Here is a 23,089-nt window from a genome sequence, read left to right as displayed (position 1 = left end):
CCTTCCCCCTCAAATGCAAACCCCCTTTACCCAGTTTGAATTCATATTCAACCGCCCGCTCCTGCCGCCCCAAACTCCACTTAACCGAGTGTAAATTAAAATCCAACCGTCCCCTCTTTCCGCCCCAAATTCAAACCCTCTTTACCCAGTTTAAATTCAGATCCAACCACCCCTCTCCCCCCTTCAAATTCAAACCCCCATTTACTCAGCTTAAATTCAACCGCCTCTTCCTTCCGCCTCAAATTCAAACCCCTCTTTACCCAGTTTAAATTCAAATCCAACAGACCCCATCTCCCCACAAAACAGTCGCATTTTTTTTACTCAGCACATAAATGTTGTATATATTCTAAGTCTATACGTCTCCCAAACGTCCTCTTCTTCAGACGTTAAGTTCAAATTCAACCGTCTTTACCGAGTTTAAATTCAAACCCAACCGCCCCCCTTTCCTCCTGCCTCCCTTTCCCCCAACGGCTGGCGAGGGGAGAGGGGGAAACGGAGTCACACCGAGCACACCGCTGGCCGAGGGGAATTGTGTCTGAATATTTCACTACAAACGCCGCTTCGTAAATTCAAAACCCACCCAAGACAGGGAAAATGGGAGCCAGTCGCATCTCTCCCTAAAAAAACGGGAAAAAACAAAGAAAAAACGACGATGGAGAAAAGATAACCGACTTCCATTGCCCCGGAAAACTGGCGGTATCTTTTTTGTGAGTTTTTTTTTATTTCATTTATTTATTTTATTGTAGTTCCGATTTCTCGTTCGCCTTTCTCAGATTTTGTGTCAGTACTTGCAGGTGGTTGACTTTCATGCCCCATTCTCTCTCTCTCTCTCTCTCTCTCTCTCTCTCTCTCACGTCAATGAAACACGGCAACATTTTCCCCTAGACTTTATTTCAAAACATTTCCACACCAGTCAGCCACCCCCCAACGTAAACCAAAAAAAATAAATATATAAATAAAAATCATATATTCCAGTTAATTTAGGACGATTTTCTGAAGCTGAGGGAAATCTTGGGCCGCCAGAGGGTTAAGCCAGGGACCCCTTCAGTACGATGACGTGTTTATATTTTCTTGCTCTCCAGACGAATTAATTTTGCTGTTACGAGGAAAGGAAGACTATGTTAAACCCCATCCGCTTCAAATGTCTGTTTATCTATCTGTCTGTTTATTTATCTATCTGTGTATTTGTATCTTTATCTGTTTGTATGTCTGGGTATCTATCGCCAAATGCTTTTAGTTATAAGGGGTGGCCACAAATAAATCGCCTCCACGTCACCCTGTCCTTTATCATCAGGCCGCACACTCTCCAGTTCGCCTCTCTCTCTCTCTCTCTCTCTCTCTCTCTCTCTCTCTCTCTCTCTCCTATCCATATATTTCGCCATTTCTCGTTAATCCCGTGACGCACATGGACATTAATTGACACGCACACGTATTTTCGCACACATGACGACAAACACACACGCACATCCTTCTACGCACACACAGACGTACGCACATGGATACATACAATGCTTACACGGATATACGTATACAGGGACTTCACACACACACACACACACACACACACACACACACACACACACACACACACACACACACACACACACACACACTTCCTGGTACACATTTGCATAAGTACATACACTCACATACTGTCATGCACATTAATTAAGTACACACACACACACACACACACACACACACACACACACACACACACACACACACACACACACACACACACACACACCACCTTTATATAGTGCCGAGAGAAAAAATATAAAAAAATGGAGGGGAGAGAGAGAGAGAGAGGAATGTCTTGGAGAGGGAGGAAAAAAAATAGAGAATGGGAAGACATGGGAAACTTCGCTAGGAATTTAGAAGAAGGGAGGGAAGAAAATGGAGGAAGAATGCCTGAGAGAGAGAGAGAGAGAGAGAGAGAGAGACGAAAAATGAGTGACAAGAAACGAAACAATCAAAACATTTTTTTTCCACATGACCTAATTTGACCCAGTTAGCCTTGACCTTGTGTGTAGTCATTAAGGAGCTCGTTAGGGGTCATTAGGGCTGTTAATGACCCTGGGTAGTTGTGTAGTTGGGCGTGGTTTGGCGGGAGAGAGGGTAGGTGGAGGCCAGGAAGGTGTGGAAAGGTTAAGTGGAGTGGTAATTGTGTAGTTTGTATTAGGTGTTTGTAGGTAGAGTGATAGATAAAGAGGTAGATAGATAGAGAGATATTAAGTGGAGTGATAATTGTGGGTAGATAGAGTGATAGATGTAGAGATAGATGGGTAGATTGATAGGTAGGTAGTAATTAGTGGGAATTGTGTAGTTTATTTTGGGTGGTTGTAGGTAGATAGACTGATAGATAAAGAGGTAAATAGATAGATAGATTGATTGCCAGGTAGGTAGTAATTGGCGTGGTAATTGTGCAGTCTATATTAGCTGTTTGTAGGTAGATAGATAGATAAATAGATGGATTGATTGGTAGGTAGATGGATAGATAGGTCGATAGGCAGACAGATAGATAGAAATATTGATTGCATGATACATAATACATATACAGATAGATAGACAGACAGATAGATAGATAGATAGAGAAGATAGCTGAGAGAGAGAGAGAGAGAGAGAGAGAGAGAGAGAGAGAGAGAGAATAAAACCGATAGTAACCAAGGAGACCAAAAAATACCTCTTCAATAAGGATAACTATATTTAATGCATAATATCTGGCTTGGGAGGCCCCGTAAAACCACTTCTTTAGCGATTTATTTTGCTTTTTTTTTTCTCAATATTTTTTCATCAATAATTTCGGCATAAACTTGTATTCGCGTGGGTTAAAGAAGCTCCCTAACACCTCCTCCGTAGCGATTTGTTTTTGGATACGGCTGGTTAATAACCTTTCGTACGTTATTTATGCAGAGTATGGCGATATCGGAAGGATTTACGTAACTGACGACAGGGAGGTGTAATGAGCAAAATAAATCGCTTAGGATAAGGTGTTAGGGAGCTTCCTTAACAGACAATAATACGGTCCCCTAACACTTCTTCCTTAGCGATTTATTTTGGTTATGGCTGGTTAATATCCTTTCGCACGTTGTTTATGCAGAGTATGGCGATATTGGAAGGATTATTGTAACAGAGGAGGACAGTAAGATGTAAGAAGCAGAACAAATCACTTAGGAAAAGGTGTTAGGGAGCTTCATCGGCCTACAAACTCAATAGAAGAGGATGATGATGATGATGAAAGTAGGTGAGTTTATAGATGAATGATGATGATGGTGATGATGTACACGAAGATTGTGATGACAGGTGCTGCGCCTAGTAGTGATGAAAGTTACCTGAGTGTGATGATGGTAGTGATGACTAATGATGATGATTGTGCCGATGATAGTGATGATGATAGTGATAATAGTGATGATGGTAGTGGTGACTTATGATGATGATTGTTGATGTTAGTGATGATAATAATGGTGATAATAGTGATGATGGTAGTGGTGACTTATGATGATGATGATAGTGATGATAGTAGTGATGATGATAATGATGATGATGGTAGTGGTGACTTATGATGATGATGATTGCTGATAATAGTGATGATGATGATAGTGAAGATAATAATGATGATGTTAGTGATGGTAATAGTGATGATGATAGTGATGAGGGGACGGACTTCGCTTGCCTGTCCTGGGATCAATAATGGGACTGTAGGTCAGAATAAATGCACCACTCTACCTCGCTCCACCCCACTCCACTCCACCTCACTGGATCCCACTCCACTCCACCCCTCTCCACTCCACCTCACTCGATCCCCCTCCACTCCATCCCACCTCACTCAATCCCACACCTCTCCATCTCACTCGATCCCACTCCACTCCACCCTTCTCCACTCCACCTCATTTGATCCAACTCCACCCCACCTCACTCGATTCCACTCCATTCTACCCCACTCCACTCCACCTCACACGATCCCACCCCACTCCACTCCACCTCACTCGATCCCACTCCACTCCACTCCACCTCACTCGATCCCACTCAACCCCTCTCCACTCCACCTCACTTGCTCCCCCTCCAATTCACTCTATCTCACTCGATCCCACTCCACTCCACCCCTCTCCACTTTACCCCACTCCAACGCAACTAGATCCCACTCCACTCCAGCTGACTCCAGACGCCGAGAGTGAGTGGGGGAGCCTGAGTGGGTTAGTACAAAAAAATAAATAAAAAAATAGAGTGTGAAAGATTAACGTCATTACAATCTATGTGATCTTAGCATTCTCTCTCTCTCTCTCTCTCTCTCTCTCTCTCTCTCTCTCTCTCTCTCTCTCTCTCTCCGCATCACCTGTACGGGTTCGTCCCTTGGTTTCAGGTTTCAGGAAATTCCCCGATCCATACTCCCGTTCTCTCTCTCTCTCTCTCTCTCTCTCTCTCTCTATTATTTATCGCACTCATAATGCCAATAAAAATGTAATGATGATGGTGATGATGATTATTATTATTTTTATTATTATTATTACTGTTATCATCATCGTCATCATCATCATCATTATTATTATTATCATCATCATCATCATCATCATTATCATCATAATCATCATCATCATTTAAGTTAGGAGCATGATGCAACAGTAATTGTACTTTTTCACTAGCACAGTCTTGGAATAAAAGATTAGGTGACCTTTATTATTTCCATGCACTGAAAAGAAAATTGCATCATTGGTGAACGAATGTGAATTTATTCATGCACAGTACATTATAAATAGATAAGTAGGTAGATAGATGGATAGTTGGACAGATAGATAAAGATAAAATGGTAAAGAGTCGCAATCCTAGTCGCAAATATAGTTTATATATATATATATATATATATATATATATATATATATATATATATATATATATATATACACATTCCATTTCTCTTAGAAGGTCACAAAACCGGCCCAACAAGCCCTGGGTCTTTGTCAGTGGCCGTATCACCTGTTATTGTCCTTGGCCACAGGGGAGCGATACCTGGCAGCCAGTCCAGGTGCCAGTGAATGGCGAGAGGAGGTGCAGGATATACAGGATGATCTCACTCGTGTTTAGCAGTGCATGAACCACGCCCTCTTGGCCCCACACCCTCTTGTTAAAGCATGCACAGGTAAGAACGAATACAGTTCCAGTATAAACCTAGCACTGCAGTATCGAAAAAGTAACATTGAAAAGTTTACATTTGAAACTCGGATTTATTGTACTCCTGGGTGGCGTATTTAACACTGGAGGAAACCTTATGGAAAGATGCTGAACGCATTTCCGCTGGAGCATCCGGTACCCTTGGTAGCAGGGCGTAACACGTTAAGAGGGTGTTGCTATTCTGAGAAAGTTTGACTCATTCCCTGCGGCATTTTATAATTAATTGAGAACCGTACACTGTACAAGCGAATTTGTTATAGTTGTCAATAACGTTTCCAGCGTTACTGATGTGATATTTAGCGGGAACGTAATATATGCAGTACAGAGGAACTAAGTGAAGTTGGCAGTTATACGATTTGACCATGCTGTAAGAATATTGCTGATCGTCGTAGAGTAATATTTCAGTGATGAAGTGTCATTGTTGTCTTTAAGCGCAAAACAGTGCCTTTTAAGTCCCTTTAAAAAGAGATTTAAAGTTCACGGGCGAGCGTTGCGCCAAGCGACAGTCAGCCTTCCGGTCCCAGCCAATCAGCGCCTTTGTTGTTGTTGTACTCCCAATGGAACCCCGTCTAATGATGGGAAATTACAGCTTTTTTCTAAGGTAAGGGCGTTTTTTAGCCTCTTTTTCAACTAACTGTGTATCAGGAAGCTTGTGTTAACCTTAGAGAACCCGTAGGCCTGGTTTGAATACGATATCACACAGGCTTGTCCGATATTTGAATTGATTTATTATTTGTGGTTGGTGAAACTTGACCACAAACTTCATTTCGTCATCCAGTCAGCTCACAACAGATTTGTCAATTGTTTATCTTCTCCATCTTGAAGGTATTTTAAAGAGACTGCGGCCAGGTGATGTATTTCTAACGACTTTCGATGTATTGGTTCATATTCCTGTGTGCAGATTGTCTCATGAACTTCTGTTGAGCAAAGAATTTCTGTTGATATGACAAAAATCCAGGTACAGTATTTTGTGAAGCTGTAATGTAATCTTACTTCTCATGATTTTGTAGCGAAGGTGTGTTTCAACAAAATTGCTCGTTATTGTCAGTTTTTTAATTCATAAACCTGAGTGTAACCACCCAGGGAATTGATTTAATATTAGAAACTTGCATGATCTTTTAATCACAGAATTTTTGTCACGAGGAGAATGGATGTTCAATGTGAGGCACAGAAAATTGTTTATTATGGCTTTCTAAGCAAAAGGTCCGAAATTTTCTTGAGACGAAGTTCAGTTTTTGTTCATACTGCTGTTGACTCAGTTTTTCATCGTACAGCTGTTGAATCAATTTTCACTTATACATATGTTGACTCAGTTGTTGCTTGTACAACTGTTGACTCAGTTTTTGCTTGTACAACTGTTGACTTAGTTTTTGCTTGTACAACTGTTGACTTAGTTTTTGTTTGTACAACTGTTGACTTAGTTTTTGCTTGTACAACTGTTGACTCAATTGTTGCCAGTACAACTGTTGACTCAATTGTTGCCAGTACAACTGTTGACTCAATTGTTGCCAGTACAACTGTTGACTCAGTTGTTTCTCGTACAACAGTGACTCAAAATTTTGCTCATACAACTGTTGAATAAATTTTTGCTCGTAGAACTATTTTTGCTCGTACAGCTGTTAAAAGTGGGGATATTCCCTTGCAGCTTTCCAGGTTGATATATCGCACATTGTAGTAACTTGTATTCTCTAAAAACTTTTATTTTCTCTAAAATTTGTTTGCAGATGGGGATTTACATTATTGAAAATTACATTCATATATCACCAAATAGAGAACAGAAAGTGGATGATAGCTTGAGGGAGAGGGAGGGAGAGTGTATTGGCGATTTTTGTTTTATTTATTTTATGACTAAATAGATTTGGCCATTTTGTCACATTACATCAACTGCTTCCCCCGCTGATGACTGATTTCTCATATAGAAAATAGCTGGTAATTTTAGTGGGGGTTTTCTTAATTAATTAACCGAATTTGTGTTAATATATGAGCGTATTTCATAGAGAATATAAGTTATTATTGTGTGAGGAAAACCAGCTGGTAATATGGTAAGCAAAAATATCATCAGTTTAACAAAAGCAGTAAAGAGACTGAGATGAAGGTGTAATTCATTTTATGACAAGCCAATGGTTCCTGCATCCTTGCATAAAAAATTAATTGATGGTGAAGGATTGTAATTCATGTTCAGTGCCAGAAGAAATGGCAAGGAAATTGTGATACCATTACAGTACCTGTGGAGATCTTTTTGATGGATGACATTGCTAATTCATTTAACCCTTTCCCATCAGTTATGTAGAGATATTTTACTACTACTGCTGGTAGCAGAGTTACAGTTCATCGTAGAGAGCTCAATGTGGTCTCATTTTGAAGCTTAGTATTTGCACTTCATCATACTCTGCTAAAAAAAAAAGCAATATACAGTACTGATAATAAAATGCAAGAAAAGCGAGTAGAATTTAGCTGACATTCAAAAATTATACCTGTAGTGATGTTTTACTACTACTGCCCGTGGCAAACTTACTTTTCATCATAGAGAGCTCAATTTGGTCTCATTTTGAAGCTTAGTAATTTTACTTTATTATACAATGTTCAAAAAAGCAATATACACAAAATGAAATGCAAAAAACAAAAATAGCGACTAGAATTTAGCTGACATGCGAAAATTTTACACTTAAAAAAACAATTCTGCCCCCCTATAAAATATTCAGGATAGAATAATATTTTTTGCTTCTTACCGTAGCTGAATAAATTTCTGTTCCAATGATGTATAATTTATTGTATTTGGAGCAATAATACCACAGAAAAATAAACATGAACAGGAAGACATTCTGATGACGGCCAATGTCGTCAGCTGAACATCTGAGCCTTAGAAGCCGATGACGGCCAAAGCCAGCATCTGTATATGAAAGAGTTAAGTACATTACAATTGTCCTTCACTTGGGTTTTAAGGAACAGACGCACCCGCAAATACTGTATTGAGTATCCGTGAATAATGTAAACCCATTTGAACTCCGCCACAACAATAATTACTGTGTCTGTGTGGTTGCCTAAAAACCCATTGTAGTGTCCCAGAATATTTACGAGACACTAGAATCTACGTGTGTAAAGTGTTGTTTCATATGATTTAGCAAGAAATTTTGATATATCATCCAAAATGCACTGTAAATTACTGTAGTGTCTTTTGTGAAGGTTTACTCATCCTACCTGACTGAAACTGGCTAAGTTGAAACTGTGATTAAAAGTGATGACTGTAGTGTAGCAACAGTACTTGAAAATGTGCATGAATGCCACTCTTGTTATTATCATACAGCATACCATACATATGAGGGAGGGGGGGGTGAGTTGGGGGGAGGGGAGTCAAATGGTGGGTGACACGAGTGACTTGGAGGCGTTTTGTCAGCGGCCACCCTTTGCGGGATTAGGGCGTCGGGCTATAGATAGATAGATAGATACCATACATATAACCATAATGGAGATATTACATGCTGTAGCCACTCCTAGACTCATTTTCCTCCTCCTCCTCACCCTGTTTTTCATAAAGAAGTGTGCTAGAAATCACTTTATATTTAATCCATAATGTTGACCTTTTTTTTTTTCCCTGTAAAAAAAATTGTCAATGGATGCTTAGAGGAAGTTGTGAGAGTACTTTAATATATACTGGTATGTCTGGCAGTAGATAGATGAATTGATAGATATCTGACTTCTCTGTAGTATAATTTTACTGTATTTTGGGATGTTAAAAAGAAATCATATTCAGTGTGATGACATCTTTTGAATCATTTTTAAAGCCACTTGACTATTTTTTTGCGGTTTCAGAGAGACCTCAAAAAGTGAAGGGTGATACTAGAGATTTTTGGACGTTAGTGGAGTGAGGAGTTTTATGTACAGTTTTTGCTGAAATCATGTTGTATTTACAGGAAGTAAATGATGCATTATGGAGCTAGATGGTCAGCCAGAAGAGAGGAGTGACCAGCCTAGCCCAGCAGACACAAAATCACAAGAATTTTCCTCGTCTGAACCCGGTGAAAATGTTAACGTAACTAATAATGCCTCCATCATCACAGAAGAGAACAAATCCAACCAGGAGCTTGGGAATTCTTTTGTAAATGTAGAGAAAGATGGTGAAGTGAGTGTTACCTGCTCAAAAAAGGTTAAAAAGGGAGTTTCCGATACCAAAGTTACCAATGGCATTGATAGACAAAAAGCAGCAAAGGAGAGGGACGAGGAAGAAGAAGAGTTTGAAATAGCATCGGAGATATCCTTCCTAAGAGAGACCAATGGCACATCCTCACCTTCGCCGAATTTTAAGAGCTCATATGCTAAATCACTGGCTGACTCGTACAGACGGTCAAGCATACCATTTGTTGTGTCAGCAACCAAAGGGCAGTTCTACTTAAAAGGTGATGAAATAATTAGTTTTAATTCAAGTCAGATGCGACCTACGGAATATAATCCAGGCAAATTTCTAAGCCTGAATATAAATGGGAGCAAAACAACCTCTCCTAAGAATACCAGTACTGAATCTCTCCTGTCGCTCCCTCCAAAAATTGACCCTGGAATAAGACCTCAGGATCATACCAGGAAGAGTGAACCCGCTCCAGGCTCACCAGACCTGTATGACAAGTTGCTGGGTGGGGACGTTTATGTTGATTACGACCAACTCAGCAGTTTGTGTGAGAGTAGTGGGAGCAGCTTCTCCCTCCAAGACTGGCATTCCTTCGGCTCCATCATTACCAGTGAAGGAAGGAAACTTGTCAATCTCTCTGGTAAGCTGTGGACTTGTGTGATTTATTTTTATTGTGATTTTGGGCAGTGTAATACAGTATCAGCAGGCCTCCCATTGTCATGTTAGGAATGTGTTCCAGAATATTAAAACTTAATCCATATGTCTGGTAGTTCTTATAAGGTGTGAGAAATTGGCAGATCAACATTATGTTTAGCCCTGAAAGTTTTATAGCCAATACTTCTGTAATGAACTTTGGACTTACCATTGTAACAAAATAGAACATCATAAATGAGGATTTTAATGTGGACTTACAGTACTACTGTATAAATGTTTATGAAAGTGTGGTATACAGTAGGCCTATATATGTTATAGACACAATAGCTACTTCTTATACCAGTTTTGGAAACTGATGTTCACAAATTGTTGCCACTGGTTGTGTCACTAGCCTGAGAACAAAAGATTAGCAGCGCAGAATAGTGAAACATTAAGACTATGTAGGGCACTGTGTAGTAACTTTATTTATATATATATTTTTAAATACTGTAGCAGAACAGAGGAAGGAAAAACAAATGAATTAAAAAAAAACAAAAAATCCTTAGCTACATCAGATTACAGGTGTCCTCCATTCATAAAAAATCTGTAGCAGTTGGCCTTGAACAGCCTTAGGTTGAAAGATTATTGAATTTGAGGGTACAGAACAGAGACCTCTCAGTTCTGGCATTCCACAATCTGAGCTAAGATGACTTATTGCTTTTCAGATTTAAAAATGAAGTGGAAGAAGCAGCCAGATAGTGGACCTCAGAATGGCCACACAGCAGTAAATGGAACAGACAGAGGCTTACAGGTAGATGTTAGCATGAACTGGTTTCTTGATGTTAATGATGAGGTCAACTGACATATGGGATTGACATAATAACCTGAATTTTGCCCCTTGGATCTGGTTGCATCCCTCTTATTATTACGATATATTTCTGCTTCCAGAGTAAATTTATTTAACTTACAGGAATCTTCTCACACTTGAACAGGTAGATACTATATTGCCTTCATTAACCCTTTGACTGTTAGAGTTCCTTGCAATATTGAATAAATCATCTGATGTTAGCAAGCCTCCCCAGGATTCTGGGGGTTTGAACGGTGAGTGAAAGAGTTTGTGACCTATTTTATTGGGCAGATTTGGTTGGTTTTCTTTCTGTCAAGCTTTTTCTTGCTGAACCTTAGCTTACCTTATCCATAGGTGAGAAAAGGGGTCTAGATTATGATGATAGCATTATTATGGAGGAGCAAGGGTGAAAGGAGATGGATCATATTATATACCGGTAATCTTCGTGGAATCTCAGTTGTAGAAAGGAACTGTTACTGTTATTGTTACCACTAACCATTATGTTCAGTTTGACGAAGAATCTCCCTTACTGCTGAGATGGCTTTTGTACTGTACTGGTATGTTATTTTTGTCAGCCTCCAAAATCTGTATGAAATTCATTGACAAATGAAGGACCAAGAATCTTAGATTGATGAGATTCAGTAATTATTGAAAAGTTATGTTAGTTTATTCAGCTTGGATATTATGTACTTTGCATTGCAAATTTTCATCTTTTAACAGAGTCTTGATGGGAAGGGGATGGAAACTGGTGATCGTGTAGAGAAACTGTGTGAAGTCCTGGCTCATCGTGATGCCACAATACAGCGCCTTGAAGAGGACCTGCTTCGTATCAGAATGGTCAGTGGAGTACCTGTATTCTGCGGTATAAGGACAGTAAATTCTGTCTGTCTATTTGCATGCTATCCTGCTACATCAGCCATAGGGCATAAATACAAAGACCTCCATGTAAATTAATCTAGATTTTTCTCCAGTTCTTCATTCTGTCTCCACTCCTTACTCTTCCATATCCCTTCATGGTCTCGCCCGTGCATCCCACTCATCTCTTACATCATCCATCCTGCTTATGTCAGCAGCTATTCTGCAAAAAGGTTGCCTCTGCAGCTTTGTATGTTTATTATCCACTGCATCATGGCACTGGCCACAGCTCTGTATTGAAGCCTTCTACTCTCCAATTAAGTTATGTTTACATTTTTTTTTTTTATAATCAATGGACGAAGTATGTATATATCCATAATATTAAATCTCTCTCCATTCACTAGCATTTCATACCATCAGCTTCTCTTCCAGGTACCATAACTACTCTTACTTTACTACATTTCATTTAGACCGTTCTTGCAATTCTTCAGCGAACTGAACCAGTCTGCAAAAATCCCACTCACTATTATGAAGCAAAACTATTGTCCGCATACATCAGGGTTGAGAAACTGTACCAGGATTCCATCCCTTAGCAGCACTAGTCATCTTTACTCAGGAATGGTGATGTAGGAAGAGGTAGATCTTTTTGGATATGGAAGAAGAGAGCACAGCTTTATATTGGTGAGACAAAGAAGAGGAGGAGGAGTGTTTGAAAGAGTGAGAGGAATTTGTGAGGGCTTTGTCATGACCATCTCCTGTTGTGGGGTTCCCAGGAGGGGAGCAAGGAGTGAGAGAAGATGATTACTGTGATTAATGATGCAGCTTATGGGATGAAGAAGAGAGATACGTAAGTGATTGGTGATTAAATAGTCTCTGCTCTTTGACATGCCATTGAAAGTTATACATTGTAGGCAGTGACTAGGAGCCTGGATGTGGTGGTGCTGTGCATCCTGGGTGGAGCAGCTGTTGCATCTGCTTAGGGGCCAGGCCTTATATTTCCCTGTACCCTCGAAAAAAAAAAAAAGTATCAAGACCCTGGGATCTGATAAGATGTGAAGTGCATCATCACTGGTTCAGTCAGTAGCGTTGGCATGCCTGTTTAATTCACAAAAATTCACAGCGCCCATAATAATGCAATATGGTATGAAAGTGTGAGGTTAGACATTAGTAACTGGCAACTCTGTCACAACCTTACTACCAACATATCCGTGTCCTTTCCCATTAATCATAGTCTTTGTATCATAATGTCTAACACTGAAAGAATGCCGATACTTTTTTTTATCGAGGGTACCTCAGTGTGGGGAAGGATCCCAGTAAGGTACTGTCTGCCACAAGGGGTCACCAGTTTGGGGGGAGTTCTGTTTTCAGGGAATATGCTTTCAAGAGACTACAGTTCTGTCTGACACTTGCATACATTACCTACCAGGCCATTTTGATTGACTGTGATTGCCCTCTCAGGAATGCCAACGGCTTATGGTGGACAACAGAAGCCTGAAGAGCTCATTAGGTAAGGGTACATCTCAGTCTTCCCAATCTAACTCTGACTCAGAAGTGGCCAAGCTCCAACAACAAGTGCAGCTCTTAACTGCTCAGTTGAATAAGGTTGGTAATATTTTTTTTTTTCTCTCCAATGATAATTATTTCCGTGGCATTCATTGCATAAGTAGTGACAGTGACATTTTCACACTGGCAAGAACAGTTTGCTGAATCAGTCTTTGTAACATTAGTTCATTGTTTTATGCATTTGTTTTTAGCGTGCAGGAAGAATTCAGTTTTCTGAGCTACTAATTCATTCAAAATAAAGTGTCTGCATGTATTTAGATAACCTGTACTTGAGATTTTACCCTTTAGCATTTTGTGTCTTTGGAGACAGGAAGGGAACTTTAGGTATGGGTGGCCTCATACACTGTATGGTTATGATAAAGGATTTATTGTTGCCCCATAAGTTGTAGTGATTTTTAAATATGCCTCCCGAGCATTTATTGAGTGTTTTTTTTTAAGGGGGCATGGATGCGAAACTGAGTTACGGTCATTCCTGAATAGGTGAATCCTTTCCCTAGCAACCAGTATAAGTGGTAAAGGTAAATGCGACCATCCTTTAAATTAAACTGATTTAATTATATTAATTTCTCAATGCTTACTTTTGATGTCTGCCTCTGCATTGCCAAATCCCTTATATATATATATATATGGGTGAGAGCCAGAAGATTGTTTACATTACTAGGACAAAATTTCATATTGATGATGCCAATTAATTTTGAATTTCCTTATTTGCTATCATGGAAGGAGCCTAGTTTTGTTTGTGAACAAGCCCTGTAAGTATTGAAAGCTTTCATTATGTGATGTGTGTTTATATTGAACTGGAGTTCAAACTGTTTGTATCCGGATTGTTGTAGTATTGCATAAAAATACTTTAGATTTACAAATGTTTAGCAGAGAAATCATATTAATATTTGTATAGTGGATATATAGTTTTTTAGGTTAGAAAGTTTATGGAACAACAGATGTTGATGCTTTTTCTTACACTTTCCGTTTGATAAATCTGCGACCATTCAGATTCCTTCTTTTCCTCATGTGGCAATCATCACCAGAGAAATTCTGTTATCCCAGTACTATCACTCAATCAGAAATAAAGGTATGAGATGAAGCAGTATATCGAGCGCAGTAAAATATAGAACTTCCTTTATCATTTGAGCAGTTACTTAAGATTATTTAGCTAAAGTCAGTCAGCCTTTTGGCCAAGATCAGAGGTTATTGCTGATGCTGGTACCTCATGCAGGCTGAACGCAGTCGTCACACATACGAGGCAGCAACCCGGCAGCTGGTGGAATTCCTGCATACTGTTAACTCCACCTTGCACAGCACTACTCTGTCCACCAGCCCTTCCACCTCCTTCCACGCATCCACTGTGCCCAATGATACTGATGACAGAGACGACCCTCCATACAGACCAGCACACCGCATTAACTCAAGAACTACTGATGAGAACCTTCCTTTTAGATCATTACAGCAGAAAAACCCAAAGACCTCCGATGACCATTCTCCCTATAGGTCAATGCATTCGCCCCTCTCCAGAACTGTGGTTGATGACCCTCCCCACAGAACACTGCAGCAGCACCACCTGGCATCCCCCTCGCCTGCTTTGGACTTAGCACATGCACCATCTTCCAGCCCTGTGAGAAGAAACAGTGACACACTTCGGAAATCAGGCAGTGTTTGGGCTTTGCCAACACATTCCACAAGCACACGCAGGTCAGGGAGAAGTTGTTTGTTGCAGTATATATAAGAGAGACTTTGTCAGATTATAAGGGTAGAGGCAGATGTCATGAAATTTTTGTACTGAATTTTTAGAACCAAGTCTTATCAGTCTTGTTCATTTCAGTGTAGAGGTAACAGTAGGTGTTGTATGCACTTCTAATAATTATTTCGGTGGCCAAGTGTTAATAGTTCCCAAATAGTTAGTTGCTCAGTAAAGGTTGTTTCATGTGGTAAGATAACATCAATGTGGTGTTGGATCACTACATTAGGAAGTGAACTGTGTATGTGCTTAGTGAGTTGTCGAACTCTAGTGTTACAGGCACCCTCAGATTATATCACTTGCTGTGAAAATCTCATAAGTAAAAAGTGAGAGTTGGAAATGAGGATGGATTGGTTTTATCCATCTTGCTAATGCTTTTTCATTCCCTGGAAACTGAGATGTAGTTAATGGCCATGGGAAAGTATGAGGGATGGAAATATGAAGAATGTTTACAAATGAAAAACAAATAAGTGAATGGCGGAGGTTTTGCTTGATCATCAGATGGGTGTAGCACCAGCAGAGAATTATTAATTTTATGGGTTTTCTTGGTGCACAAATTAGGAATGAAGTGCCTATAAATATAACGGTGGCAGATATGAATAGGAATGAAGCTTAAAGAATGGGATGGCAACAGTTGTCCGGTGACGTATTTTTTAGTAATGACTTAGTTGTTGTAGACAAAGTGCAGTTACAGGTATGTATATTTTTATGATTCATGAGCAGCTCACTGGGAAATCTGAATGGAAGGAATTGTCTATCTATTTATCTATTGCCAGATGCCCTAATCCTGTACGGGGTGGCCATTTGACTCTGAGTTATTTGTTTTACAGGGAGGGGCACTAACTCTTCGCCAACCCACTTGACACATAGGGAGCACATATGGTTTGGCTATATGGTTACCACCCAGCATTGTAAATGGTTTCTTGGCTTACAGGAAACCATTTGGCTTGTCACTCAATGTAAAGCCACCTGTAACGGAAAGGAAAGCATTAAGTAGTGATAGAAAAGATGGGAGAAATAGGAAGAGAGGAGGGCAGGCACAGAAAAAGAATGATAAAGGCTAAGGAAGAAGTAGGCAGCACTGCATCAAGTGAGTGGATGATGGTCGCCACCACCTACCACTATGTACCAGTGGATTAAGAAAATGCATTGACTGTTCCTGTGTGTGTAGTGTTCATGACTGAAGGAAATGCAAAACAAGTGGAACAGGTTTTGGGTGTTGTAGGTAAAGTGAAAAGATGAATTGTCTCTGAGAAGGAATGATTTATGAGAGAATGGCTGGTGAGTGATGAACAGAGTGTTGTGTAAAGTGGGAAAGGATGTATGGGTATGATTGCAGTGGAAAGCTGCCATTAGTTAACTAAGGCTGACAGAAGCAAGCATTTTGGAGCCTTTATAAACGAACGAACGAATGAATGAAAGCAGATCGTGAAAAAAGTTTGTTGGAAAAACTTGACAATCAGCAGAATTACTTGACCAGGCAGGTGTATGTGAAGTGCTTTTATATTGGGAAAAAAAATCCTCATGGGGCAATGTAGGATTGGATGATGGATGGATGGATGGAAAAAATTATGATAAAATAATATGGAGACAGTACGCCAGTGAGGAGGAGCTAGGATTATGGAGTCTTGGATGTTGTGTGACTGAGTGTGTGACCCATTGCACTGGTTATGTTGTTCATAGTTCTCTCTCACTTGTAATTTCCTTCCTTCTTTCTGATGTATCTCACTTCTTTCATAGGGGAAAGTAAGAAAAAGGTCAGAATAATGGTGTTCAAAGACAGAGAAGTGGTAGGTGGGGGCACTCACCATCCATTCACTCGATGTAGTGCTGCTCTCGGGTGACTACCCTTTTTTCTCTTCCTTCTTTTGTTCCTTCCTCTTCTATCTTTCTTTCCTTCATTTTTTCCACTTCCACCTGCCAATGGGTGACTCAGCATGGAGTGACAAGCCAAATGGTTTCCTGTACACCAGGAAAATATTTACTATGCTGGTTAGTAACCATGAGCCCAAATTATGGCACCTTGTGGTTTAATGGGTAATTACAATACTCCAGTTGGATTGAGGCTATACAGGTTTATATCCAAAGGGTGGATGGGGTTTATTGCTCATGTAATGCCGCTCGGTGATGCGTGAAGCTGGTCACTCTTATCTTAAGTGTCAGGACCAACTTGCCTAGCCCTGGGCTGCTACGTTCCTCATGGGGCAACACAGGATTAGATGATGAATGAATGAAAGACACCTTTGGATCATGATGGCAGTTCATGTACTGTTACATTTTGCATTATATTGTCATTTTTCATCCATCCTTCAACCATCTGTTCCTCTGTTGACTCATGAGGAGTGTAGGGGCGTATAGCTAGGCTACTCAGTCCCAACAGCTAGGGTGGGATGACCAGTTGTTTGCCCCATGTAGGCAGCATGTGGTTAGAATGCTTTAATATCTAGCAGACCACCAGGTGTGCATTTGTTGTTTGTATTGGTCACACCCAGAGCAGTACTGGTTTCAGTCTTAAACCCCTTCACTTCAGTGATGTCTCTCTGATTTTATTTGTGCTACAGTACTTGTAGAGGCTTTATTTAATTTAGAATTTATGTGTAACCCTAACAAGTCCATCCACTTTAAAAATAGGGGGAAGGAAAAAAGAGGAAGAAAAAAAAAAGTGGAAGTAGCAAGATTTAAAAATACATCACAGGACTCAAGGTGTTGACTATTATTTTGTGGTGCAGGGTGAGCCGAGCTGCCAGCACCCACTGTGTTGCCTCTGCTGTCTCCCTGGCACCTCGCTCCAACCCTCAGTCTCCTGCTGCCACCACATCTGACAGGGGGCGCTCACATGCATCAGAGTTCCTGGCCTCCCGTGCTAAGGAACTCATTGCATCACTCAGATCTCTCATGAGGACTGACAGTAGGTTCTCATATTATTGTACACTGCTAATGAATTTGTTTTTGCTCTCTCTTATTTTCCTTTATCCTTAGGGGTAGAGAGGAAGAATTTTGCCCATTACTCTCAGTGGACCATTGGAAACTGGCCTATTGAACCAGGTGTTTCCAGAGATGAGGTTAATGTGTCGTTTGTGTAGTGACGGGCTGCATTGCAATGTGGACATAGTTGATTGTGTTTGAGTTGCATTTGCTATTTTGGCAGCTAGTAATGGAAACTTTGTTAAAAATGTTACATCCATGTTCTGAAACTGTTGATGTTGTGGTGGCCATCATCCAACCACAGTTTAGACTTGTCTATGGTAGTTCTTTCTTTACCTTTATCATTTTTTTTTTTGTTTATTCCATTTGTCCTGCCAGTTTTGTTATCATTATTCCAGTTCAGGTGACTGTACAGTTATTGACAAACCTAATGGTTTCCTAGTACTTAGAAATAATTTATAATGCTGGGTGATAACCACATAACCAAATAACAAGGTGTTGTGGAGCTGACTGTCGTGTTCCTGTTAACTGGGTGGAGAGACACAGATATGGTGTCCTTCCAGGAACCAAATCTCCACAGTCTTCTCCACACCTCATTTAGGTGAGGCATGGTCTGCTGCAAGCGAACATCAGTTCACTGCATGGGACAGCCCTGCAGAGGAGAATGCTTGCCTGCAAATGATGGGCCTTCTCAGCCAGACACGCTGGGGTTGCTCAACAGCAGCTGAAACTATTGCCTTCGTTAGGTTCCACGAAGATGGTATTCTTATAGGAAACCAGGACGGTAAACAGGATGGGATATTAGGAGGTATTCTTTGGGGGAAGAAGACTGTTGTAAAGATAGTTGGAGATTTGAGTTTGTAGTTCATTCTCAATGTTGGAGTCAGACAGGTTTGTTTATATCTATCATAACATTATTACTAGAATATATTTGGTCATGATATTGCTTGCGTGTGTTCTTCTTATTGTGATTTAACGTTTTTGCTGATACGGGTATTATGGAACTCAGCTTTGAAACCAAAATGCCTGAGTCAGTCAGCAGTAGAAGGATCCATTTATGATTTTGTTCACAAGTGTTCTCATTGTGATTAACTTCTTTTTAGGTATTCTGAAGCTTAACCTTGAACCCAAAAAACCTGGTTCAGTGAGCAGTGGGAGAAGCCGAAGCAGTGGGAGGAGTCTGAGGAGTGAGGACAGCCCAGCCACAGACACAAGCAGCAGTAAGTCCTTATGGAAGGACCAGAGCAGGAAAGAAAACGAGGGAGTCAGACAGTCCAGATGGTTTGTTGATGATATTGAAAATGAGAACCACGATCAGCCTTCTCCAAGTGAAAATGGGGATCATACTGAAGGTTCTATCAACAATATAGATACCCAAAGCAAAACTGAGAATGGTAGTCAGCTCCCCACTTCAGCAGACAAGGCTGGTCTTGGAGGAGTTGATCGTAACTGTAACAAGACGATCGACGTGACTGTTCCTAAAATTGGAACGGGCCCCACAAGGAAAGACATAATGCAGAAGCCCACACCCTTAGAAACCAATAGTAACCCACAGCCATTGAGGTAGGTACTGAGTGAGATGGGTATGATAAAGATGTGAGAAAGTAAGATGTGGAAGTTGAGGAAACAAAAGAATTGATGGACAGATATGGATGAGTGAAGTATGTATGAAGATGCACATGACAAGGCATGCACCCATTTTTAAACTTGGCATTTAATAGAATGGCTCTATCCTACAGACATTTTAAAAAAGTAGGTAATTTTGTCTGTGAATAGGGGTTGAGAATATGAGTACTTGAATGATCAGTGAATGAATGTGTGGCCCATATCTTTGGGCATTCTTTATCCTTCCCTTTTTGTATTATGTATTTAGAATCTCACCTACTCCTTTTTAAAAATTGGGAAGTAAGGCTAGGATGAGGATATAAGTAAGGTTATCTTTACTGTAGGGCCTGCTTTACATTGTAAGTAGGAATAACACACCAGTATAGTTATTAGTTACAACCAGACCAGGTTTGTGTTTTCCTTGGATATACTGTGCACACTTCTGGTGTAGTTCAATAGAGGTATACATGTAATATTGCTTATATTGCAATTTCTTTTTTCAGGTAGCCAGCACAAGTTTGATTATTGTAAGTTGTTCTGGTTTATGGCATAAGCTTCCAAGTTAACCGGTGTAGAAGAAAGCACATTAACACTAATATGTATACTCTACTAGTTCTGTATTTAAATATATAAGGCTTAGCTTTATGCTGAGTTCTCACTAGGCTAAGGCACACGCATATCCAGCTACCCAGTTCATGTATTTTTGGTGTTTGGTAAAGAAGCACTTTGTGATTGGCACCACTCAGTACCTACCCATCACCTACTAATAATCTAGGCCTGAGTTTCTATGTGGTGTTGGGAAGTTATTTTGGTTTGAGAATTTCTAATACTGTTCTCTCTTCTCCCCTTTGTTATGATATTGGGTATTTTCTCTCATCCTGCATTTGATATAATTTGTGGCCATTATTCATGGCTGTCATCATGTTTTCTCTCTGTATACAGTAAGTGGAAAGTCCAACTTGATCTGTGATTCCCAGTTTGGATAAATGTGCCCTTCATCCTCATTTGTTATAAAAAATAGTTTGATTGCCTTGTGAAATATTAATAATCATTGTAAGGAAAAAAAACTTGTTTTGACACAATACTAACAGCATTTTTTAAAAATAAACCTGCTGGTAGCTCATAGACCTCCTTCATTTGGAGAGGCCGTAATTGAAAAGAGTATGGAGACCTCAGGACTTTGAGTCAACTATTAGACTAAAGGATGGACCATAAAGTGAGGCGTAGGTAAATAATGCATCAAGAAGTTGCACTGACAGGCCTTAATTCAAGCAGCAATACCTTTGAGTTTCTCCCACTGAAAGCCTTTAGATCATTTACAAATCAGGCCTCTCAGATGCTTTGTTTACAACACTGGTCATTGTGTTGCTAGAGTATAGGTGTCCACTTTTTGACCTCATCAAACTACTTCTGTCTTTAGATGGTGTGAGGTGTTATGATGCTGTATCTCCCTTATTTATATGTGCCTTGTAGGGGCCAAAGCACTGCACATACTGGGTATTCTACATCTTACTCATATTTCTAATTTTCCTTCCATTAAACAGGTGTCTGTGGATATTGGGTAGATCTTAATCATTTTCCAGTTCCCTCCACCAAACAGGTGACTGGCAATTGTAATTGTACCCTTACCATGCATGCCTATTTCCCTACAGCCTAATGGTGCTGAATCAGCCTCCTCCGTCCCTCTCTTCCTCCACCTCTGGACACCAACACTTCTCCCTTCCCAGTCAGCCAGGCTCTTCAAGACCTCTGAGTGACTCTGACCAGCGGCTGGTTTGGGTGTAGATCTGGGCTTCCAGCTAATGCAAAGTCTTGTCATGCTTGGTGCTGCAGGCTACAGGTTCATTAGTACTATAGGTGTGTGAACTTAACTCTTCAGGCTAAATTATTAAGAGTGCAAAGGTGTAGGCAAGCCCCAAAATTATGATTTTCGTATTTATAACACTGTGACTAGCAATTTAAAAACATGACTGTCAGTTTCAAGACACCTGTCAGGATAAGATGGTTAGATTTCATTCCATATTACACACCTCAGCAGCAAGGTAGAACATTCAGGCTTCCTTATATTTTCAGTTGTTTGTTTCAGTGAAGATGTCGGAAATTAAGGGTTTTGCTTCTCCTTTCTGCACTCAGTTTTAATAATACAGCCATTATTCGTATTTAGCACTGTATTAGAGTAGTAGCAATATGTACAGTATTTTGTATACTAACCTCCCTTGATGTATTACCTGGTTAATACCTTTTAGTGGATGTATGTTGAGTACCTGTATGCAGTTTATTGAGTCTGTAGTGTGTTGGTATGTCCAGTTTAATTACCTGCTACAGCCACTTATATCGGTGAAAGAATGAATAGCACAAGTTTCCATTTTGCTGTGGGTATGTTTAATACACCAGACTACAATACACAGACTTTAACAGGTAAAGGTTTACATTTGAAATATTTTTATACCAATGCTAGCTGGAAGAATAAGTTGTATTGTTGAGTTTGAAATTATTAAGTACAGTAGTTTCTTTCCTTGTCCACAGTTAAAGGCATTGTGGTTTCTTTCCTTGTCCACATAGTTAAAGACATTGTGGTTTTTGTCCATGAACATCTTAAGTTTCTGGGTATGAACCGGACTTTGCTGAAGCTTGTTATATGATCTGTATTTAGAATGGATAAGGAAAAGGAGTGAGAAAAGTGATGAGCTCATTTATAGAAGGAATGGCAACTGATATGCATACCGGTGCTAAGATGTGTGTCCTGAAATACTGCAGCTGTTTGTGCTTAACTAATGAGTCTTATGCTCATATTTACAGTTAGAATAGCTTGTTTCAACTGTAAGATGTGATAGAGTATCTAATGCACTGAGTATGCTTAATGGTACTTGAATTATCTTATGGTTATAGTCAGGTTAAAACTTTCATTTTAGGTAAAAAAGAGAAAAGATTGTCTGAAAACAAATAGTGATTAGGAAATACAAGAAGTTGCAGTGTAACCATGGTCCAGTTTCTCCCATTACTGCTGTGGGATAAGGGTAACAAGAGCAGAGGGTTTTTGTGTCATCAAATTTGTCCGTTCACGAACGACTAGAATTAAAGCATGATAGAGCACATTGGTGAGTGTGTGTAGCTCATGAGAAAATAGTGTAGAATAGGGAGAAGTATAGACTTATAAAAAAGAGTTGTCAGATACGGCAACAGTTGATAATGTCAGTAATTCTCTTATACTGTGTATGCGAAAGAAAACTCTGCGTATTTTCTTTAAAAATTGTTATATAGTCTTTTTTTTTATGCTGGTGAGGAAGCATAACTCATGCACAACTTTTTCAACTTATGCTGTAAATCTTAAGCTTATGATATCTGTTAAGCTGATTTCCCCATCATAGCCTTGAGTTGCTTTGTTTATTACATTAGTAATCCTGTAGCAGTCAGTGTCAGTCACAGTCCTTTGCCAGATGGGCAAGAAATGTTCTGACTAAAAGGATTACTGATGACTCATACTTAAATGATTAGTGTATGGTGTGTTGAAGATTAGTTAGCCATTAATCAGTGTAGCTCATTAGGGTATTTTAGAAATTTAGTTACCCCGCACACTCACGGTTATTGTGAGTTATTCATTACATATCTCAAGGGATTGGTTGCAGGAAGTAAGCTC

At 39.8% G+C, this 23,089-nt stretch overlaps 1 protein-coding gene across 1 annotated transcript; it reads left to right on the top strand.

Annotated features, from left to right (window-relative positions):
• Positions 1-9,097: 9,097 nt before the first annotated feature.
• On the top strand, positions 9,098-21,237 carry LOC145406175 (uncharacterized). Its single transcript, XM_080277373.1, has 8 exons — positions 9,098-9,929; positions 10,648-10,739; positions 11,490-11,606; positions 13,083-13,226; positions 14,404-14,876; positions 17,652-17,830; positions 18,951-19,410; positions 21,105-21,237. The coding sequence occupies exons 1-8, from the start codon at positions 9,098-9,100 to the stop codon at positions 21,235-21,237; spliced, it is 2,430 nt and encodes an 809-aa protein (XP_080133499.1).
• The last annotated feature ends 1,852 nt before the right edge of the window (positions 21,238-23,089 follow it).

Source organism: Coenobita brevimanus, chromosome 69 (assembly GCF_032717465.1).
Source record: "Coenobita brevimanus isolate Jiangsu-jjx chromosome 69, ASM3271746v2, whole genome shotgun sequence".
NCBI classification, from domain to species: Eukaryota; Metazoa; Arthropoda; class Malacostraca; order Decapoda; family Coenobitidae; genus Coenobita; species Coenobita brevimanus.
This window is presented reverse-complemented; position numbering and strand designations above follow the sequence as displayed.